The sequence below is a fragment of the Quercus suber genome, unplaced genomic scaffold (assembly GCF_002906115.3).
Source record: "Quercus suber isolate HL8 unplaced genomic scaffold, Cork oak 2.0 scaffold_273, whole genome shotgun sequence".
Lineage (NCBI taxonomy): Eukaryota > Viridiplantae > Streptophyta > Magnoliopsida > Fagales > Fagaceae > Quercus > Quercus suber.
In genome coordinates, this window is record NW_027069729.1 from 598,156 (window position 1) to 605,777 (window position 7,622).

Genomic DNA, 7,622 nt, shown 5'->3' on the forward strand with positions numbered 1-7,622 from the left:
CAATAATAAAAACTAAAGATAAACCTTTTTAAAATTATTTTTTTATATATACATGAACAATGGAATAAGTATTTTTAACTCCTAACAATGAAATTTTCAATTCATTTCTTTTACAAATAATAAAAATAAATCATAGTTTCAGTATGTCTATTTTTTAAATACATTTAAAAAAAATTGCTTTCAAAAATTGAATACTTTTTTTATTAATGAGATTTACTTCTCTATTTCTAAAAACATATATCTTGATTCCTTTTTTTTTTTAATAGAAAAAGTATCACATTTTAGTCAATTAAGCTCAAAGTTCTGTTTTTACAGTAATTGTGTAAATTTACACTATCAGTATTTATTTTGCATTTTGTTTTTTATTCTTTCTTTATGTATATGAGAATAAAGAAAAAAACTGAATAGTAATTGTTGTATATGAAGGACTAAACAGAATTAAAAAAATTTATATTTTAATCAAATGTAATGTAAAATAGATAATTTAATATATTCATTATTCAAGACCATGCCAGGACCTTCAAAGTTTAGCTTTCTGCTTGGCAAGCAAACTGTAATACTTGCTTTTGATTCATACGTTCCCACTCAAAGATTCTCTATATGTTTCCACTCAAAAATAAAATAAATAAAGGGGAAGAAAAGGGGAACGACTGCGCATCCCAAGTAGTAAATTTGAGGCCACACATGTTAAAAAGGGAAAGAAGACAGACTTACAAAATGAGGTACTAACGAATAAAGAACAAAATATGGTACATCAGTATACTCAGTCAGAATATATATTATATATGCAGTAGTATGCTGTCCACCTCAAAATAAACCAGCTGAACAGAATAGACAAACCAAAAGAAATTACAAAGCTCCTAACAACAATTATTTAACAAGGAGTAATCTCATGATATGATGCAAAACCTGATAAACTAACAACATTCATAAGCTGTACCATCATGTGTAGTCCAATGCTCAATCAATCAAAATGACCGATTGGGTTTGGAAGAAGATGAAGAAGAAGAAGAAGATAATGAAGATTTGGATTTAGCAAAATCAACCAGATCTTTGAACAGGGCATCTTCTGGTTTTGCTTCTTTGGGTGGGGTAGATGTATTAATATTGAGATTCTGAGTCTGTCCCACTAAGCTGTCGTAAGAGGAACTGGAACCAGATCCGCTACTTGAATAAGATGCACCACCTGAATAAACTTGTTGCTCGAAAAATTGTTGTCTCTGATTATGCTTGGAAGGTGGGGGTGGAAGGTTAACAGATTGAGTATCCCAAGGAGCTGGAGGCATCTGATCTGCAGATTTGCTTATGCGAGCTTGTTCATCATACACAGGCTGTTCAGTGAACATAGGCATAGATGCAGTGGGATTAATGTCTTCAGGAGGGGCAGAGGAAGCGCGTGTTGGAGTCAATGGTTGGGTGGAATTCCTGTCAGAATGAATTGGAACTGCATATGATGTTGGTTTTGATGTTTCAAAGGATCCTTCAGACTTGTAGACATCACCACTGAGATAATCAATCGTGCCTGAATCTGTGGCAACTGGTTTCTTTGATGAGGGTGGAGGAGGAAGAACTGGACTGACGCGCACCGGTTCAGTCTTTGTGTAGGCAGGTTTCCTGCATAGTGAATTTAAAAGTTACTTGCATAAAGTGAGAATAGCCCTAGTTATGCCCCAGGTAAGTATGAGCTCAATGAAAGAAGAGAAAGTATGTGGATAAATTAAAAGAGATCCTTCACCTATGAGCTAGCTGGGCGAAATCATCCTCTGATTCATCATCCTCATGGTTCACACTCACAAGAGACACAACTGGTGTCTCAGTTTCTCTTACTCCTACCGTAAGGGTTCCATTTGCAATGTCATCATGTCGGCGAAGCACACGCTGCAAATTATCATTCAATGCCAATCCCTGACAAAGAAGGTCCTCATCACTGTGAAGGAAAACACTGCTTGTCAATTAAGCAGTTCAAAATGAAAAGGAAATACAAATTTTTTATCAAATTCTTACACAGTATGATTCACAAGAAGCCTGACACGCTTTTGGTAAGAACGGCACTGGTCAGCAAGGTCAACAATCACTTCTTGCTTCACACCCTGCCCATATTATGCAGAATCATGAGATCTCAAAGATTATTCACAAATCAGCATGCATCATGTATTTTCAGTGCCAACAACAATTAAGATGTTTGAAATATTTATTAGTCTGTATTATGAAGGAAATAAAAATACATCTTTCTCTCTCTCACACACTCACACTCATTTTTTTGGAAAATCACCCAAAAACAGAGTAAATTGCTTTCTTGTTAACTTTTTATTTGAACAAAATTTCTTTCCTGCCAAATAGCTCTCACAGTAAATTTTTTTTTTTTTTGGTGGAGCAAAAGTGTATAAATGTAATGCATGAAGGGAACCACTGCTGTGGAAAACATATCTTTTCAACTGATTTATAAACAAGCAACTGATTAATTATTCCAAAGAGAAATGACTAGAGAAGAATCACTTATAAGCCTGTAGCAAAGTTTAAAAAAAATAATAATAATATATTACCTCAGGATTATGAGGATCCAAGGCACCCAGCATATCATTTAATACATCAGATATTCCCCGAGCATTTTGAATCTCTGACAAGCTGGTGATAAACATAGTTCAGATTGATCATAATCTAGCAAGGATTAACAAATATTTAACTGGGCTAGTGTGTCCCATAAATACCCCAAAAAGTAAAATGCATCTGTTATACAAATTACATATCACTTGCTTGAATAATGTAAGGGGAGAACGTTGACAAAGATACAAATATATGCTGAGAACTATTTTCGGACAGCAGATAGGCTCATAATTAGCATATATAAAGATAAAAATTGATGACTTATTATATTCTTATAAGATAAAGGACAAGCTCATTATCAACAGTTTTATATTTACATTTTGTCCTGATTATTTTGCCTTTTCAAACCAGTACCTCTACTTGCACAATTTAGGTCATTCAATCATGATTAGACAATATAAAGGACACATGGATAAAGAAACCAGTTTCTACCTGATTTGTATCAATTCACTCCAGAATTGATCCAAAAGCATTTTTGTCAAACATAACAATGCCTTCTGAGTCAAGTTAAAATAATTTTTGATAAGTTTTGTCCTAAGGGGAGGGGGAAGCGGAGATTCAAACTAGTGACCATTAATTTCTTTCAGGTTAGCAACCTGTAACCTGTGAATGGCTTATATGCAAAAATTTTAGAACATCAATCTATAAGAGACAATGGAATAACATATGACCCTCATATACACATATAAAGTAATTCAAAGCAGCAGCAAGGGCAAAGTTGTTAACAATATTTATAGGCACTCATAATTCATAAACAACAGCATCTCAAGGCTTGATTATGTAGAGGAATTCGCATAGCAGTAGTAAGTTTGATTGATAAGAATCACTATTTTTTTAATAGATACAAAAATTACTTAATATCAAAAACATATGAAAAAGATAAGAACTTATCCTATCCTATAATCAGTGAACTAGGAATGTTCTTCAACTCTTTCATTTGTTGGGAATGCCTGTCAGAGATCATAGGTATACTTGACACAACCCCACCCCAAAAAAAAAAAAAAAAAAAAAAAAAAAAAAAAAAAAACCAAAGTTCAATTTAAGTATCAAGAATATTTATGAACAATGAATAAACAAAGAAGCTAAAAATATGGGACGCGGATATTTTTCAAACAATACCTGAGGTCAGAAGCATCAGACTGCAGAGAGGCCTGTATAGCAGCATCATCATATGCTAACTCAGGAGGAACTACAGGCTGGGTCTGGGTGGAGTAAATAAGGAACACTGTTCACATCTGTGGTGGAAAGTCAATTCCAGCAGACTGCCAATTACCAGATTGAAGTAAATTAAGAAGGAATACAAATTAAAGGGTATGCAGAAAAGATTGAAAAACTGGTTTACTAATATCAAAGAAGCAACCCTGAAAGTATGTTACAATAAGAAAGATAAATTAAAAAAAATAGCAAATAGCCAAAACTCATGGTATTTGTCAACCACAACTTAGAACCTCACTTCCATAACCGGAGGAAGGCCAAAACTCATGGAGCAAGTCACAACCTTAGCCTCTATACTAGACTAAATATATTCTGGTTTAATGCTCAGGAACACACTTTTAAAAAAAAAAAAAAGATCAGAAATACAATTTCATTCAATTCAATTTCTTTTTTCTTTTATTGGCCAGTTAAACACATCCACCTAGTAGGTCTTGAACCCATGACCTCCACCCTCTATCCCATTCTTATAGGGAGGCTGGGTGCCTTTTCGACTAGATCATAGAATACACAATTTATTGTCACTTGGATATGTAAGCCATACATCTGGATTCTGGAGTCTGCAACATTTCTTTAAAGAAATTTTGCAAGCTCAGCAAGGCCAATTGATAAAGTGCCCGTTTTGTAGCAATGCGTCTGTTTGGCTTAAAAGTAGCCAGTTCTAAATGTTATAATTCAGAAAAACAAACGGAAAAATACTTAGCTTTTTCACTGCTATTTTTCTTTTTTACTTATAAGGAACAAATAGAACCTGATCCTACAAATTAATATTTAGTTTTTGTACACTTTGTGTATTATATTGTCACATTTTAGTAATAAAATCTCTATAATTCAAAACAACACATCATTTTCATCATCCAATAATAATAATAATAATATGTATCATTTCACCATCCAATCATCCTAATAAGTCAAGGGGCACCAGCAGACGCATTGGATAAAGCCAGTAATGATTCTAAGAAAGGTTTCTGGCACCAGCCACAAGCAAGTGCAATCAATCACTAAATTACAACAGGAAACAATCAGTAATGCTAGTTGGATACCATGATACAGCATGCCACTTCCATAAGTAGAACAACAAAATTGGACATTCTAGAAGAGCAGTCAAGGAGAGAGTATTTATAGTTACACAAGGCAAAACTAAATTAGTGAGTACCAATGCCTAATAACTTCTAAACTATTCACCAAGCAAAATGATCCAACATACATAAATATTTATCAGATTTAACGGAAGTTTGAGTTCCATAGTGAAAGGCCAACATTAGGTTAAATAAAATAGATACCAATTCAATAAGTCTAGATAAAAAAAAAATTGACAACTTTTCCACAACTGCTAAGGGGCAGGTTTTATTAGTGTACAATAAAAGTGATGTTAATGGTGGTCTCATGTGAAAGAGTTGTTCACTATTCACAATCTGCCACCTCAAATGTTGTGAAAAAGTTGTGTTTGTAGCACTGTTGATTGATGATTAGCAAAAGCTGCAGTGGCTACTAACGTTATGTGCAGACAGTGCACCTCATGATTGCATTAAGCCACTAAGTTCTCTGTCTTGCAAATGGATTAAACTAAAGTTAACCAAAACCTTAACCAGAAATAACAAAGTAGAGTGCAAATGGGGATACATTAGGACGCTCCAAAAACATTCAGCAGAATAACATTACATAGCACATTAATTCTGCCTTTTTCAGTGCTTAGTGTAGTATATTTTGCTCACAACCAATCCCAAGTCCAAAGAAAGGGGACGTTGCAGTACGTTGATAGCCAACATAAATTTTAGTCTCTTTATAATAAATTTACTTTTAAAAAAATTGAACAAAAAACAACAAAAATAACAAACAAACATTTGGGCTTTCCAAGATCTAATGATGAATATGTATTCCCTTGATTATAGGTACACACGACCAGCAAGTTCACATCTGTCTATATTAATCTAATAATCATGATGGATATAAATAACATGATACCAGCCTTTTGAACAGATAACAACACATACTCAATGCATGTGTTAATTTGAGCACAAATCATGAAGTTGAACAAATTCAGACGGAGACACATTCTCATTCACAGACAACTTAAATGTATCAATTTTCAGAACAGATGAAGCTTGACATATACCGCACAAGCTTAATGAAAAATAAATAAAGATACAAGCAATTACCAATATTTCATTATATGCTGCATGGTACTGGGGATACTTTATCCTTGGTAAAGCTTCTTGCCATGCATTTATCAAAAGAAGTATCTTTTCCCTCACGTTTAATTCTGGCTGCAAAATTGAATTAGAAATACAGTTAACAAGAAAAATCATAGACAGAGGGGGCAAGGGTCTTGGGCAACAAGCCAGCAGCAGATTGGAATAATAGGAACAAGATATGTATTAGCAAACAAAGGAATCATCATGCACCTTCTTCTTTACTATCTTAACCATTTCATGTAAGATATCACGGTCACTGATCTGCTGAAATATATTCTCTCCACAGTTTTTGCTGACAGTCTCCAATGCCTAGATCAAAACATCCCAACACAAAACATCGAAGTAAGGTGATTGCTGATTTGTTGTTTCATTGCCCATAACAACAAAGCATAGTACACATTTAATGCAAACTTATTTTCCCCAGCTTATTTAGGTACAGTTTATTAAAACCTCACCTGTTAAAAGACCCCACTTTTAAAAATAAGTTATCCAAAATAAGCTATCACATACAGACACAAAAGTACTAACACCACCAAGTAACAATTTTGTAATTTGCAAATTTTATCTTAAATAAACATGCACAAATATGTGTCCAAAACGTCTGAAGGAAAGGAAAATACTAACAAAGAGAGCCAGAAGTTGTATTTTAGGATTTTTACTGCCTAAGCGCTTCTTGAGTATCTTCAAGGCATCCTTCGTTTGCCTGCAAATTTTCAATCAAATTCAAAAGAAATATTAAAGATGCAATTTTTTCTTTAAGATCTGGAAAAAAAAAAGAGTATAGCAAAAAAATAAATTTTGAAAAGGACTAAAGGTCATTCGTAATTGAGATTAAAATTTGAAGACAACAAAATATTTGGTCCACCACAAAGGCAAAAAGTATAACATTCAAACGTTTGACAGAACCAGTACTAATTGATGCCTAAGAGCTTGAGCGAAAAAATATAAAAAGCCTTCTCCTAAGTTATCAATTTGCATTGCATCAGAATAAATAAACAACTGAATACTGCCTTTTTTTAATTGGTAAGTTATACACACTTCCAATGGATTTTGAACCATAACCTCGCCCTCCTTCCCATTATAATGAGAGGAGGAAGTGTCATTTGAGCCAGAGTTTATTGATGACTATTGCCTAGTCATCAAATTTTTTATAATTAAATATATATATATATATATATATCTATTGCCTAGTCATGAAAAGGGCATCATGCATACTCATCAAAAGTAGTGACAAAGAAAATCACTGGCTAGGGGCATTTCAGCTTTGTTTTCCTTTTGGTTGTTAAATGTTAACTCTTTTTGCAAATTCGGGGTAACATAAATTTCTAGAAAGCATGAATTATGTTATTGTAATTTGAGTGTTTGTTTGAAATGAATGGCTTACTTGACAATGCTATAATTTCATAGAGACTAGAGGTAGATAGATTGATTTTGTACCATAGGCAAAACAATTTTGATAAAGTTTTAGATGATGGAATAATATTTGGTATAGAAATTAACCAAATATCATTTGTCAAAACAGACATCTCTCTCTAATCATTTATTTCAGTGTCCTCTTCTTTTCCATAATACTGTATAGAACCATAGATTCTTGTGTTAAGTCCTGTGAAA

General features: G+C 33.3%; 1 protein-coding gene across 1 annotated transcript; it reads right to left on the reverse strand.

Annotated features, from left to right (window-relative positions):
- Positions 1–710: 710 nt before the first annotated feature.
- LOC112000834 (TOM1-like protein 3) lies at positions 711–6,744 on the reverse strand. The gene is made up of 8 exons (XM_065781630.1): positions 6,636–6,744; positions 6,222–6,320; positions 5,976–6,083; positions 3,724–3,866; positions 2,544–2,625; positions 2,005–2,090; positions 1,736–1,927; positions 711–1,614 (listed from the first exon to the last, which is right to left on the reverse strand). The coding sequence occupies exons 5-8, from the start codon at positions 2,574–2,576 to the stop codon at positions 969–971; spliced, it is 957 nt and encodes a 318-aa protein (XP_065637702.1). The 5' UTR covers positions 2,577–2,625; positions 3,724–3,866; positions 5,976–6,083; positions 6,222–6,320; positions 6,636–6,744; the 3' UTR covers positions 711–968.
- Between the last annotated feature and the right edge of the window lie 878 nt (positions 6,745–7,622).

Coding starts and splice junctions, on each gene's coding strand:
- LOC112000834 (XM_065781630.1), bottom strand. CDS start 2,576: ATGCTGGGTGCCTTGGATCCTCATAATCCTGAG. Junction 1,928..2,004: donor CTTCTTGTGAATCATACTGT/GTAAGAATTTGA, acceptor TTTCCTTCACAG/TGATGAGGACCTTCTTTGTC. Junction 1,615..1,735: donor TTCGCCCAGCTAGCTCATAG/GTGAAGGATCTC, acceptor TTCACTATGCAG/GAAACCTGCCTACACAAAGA.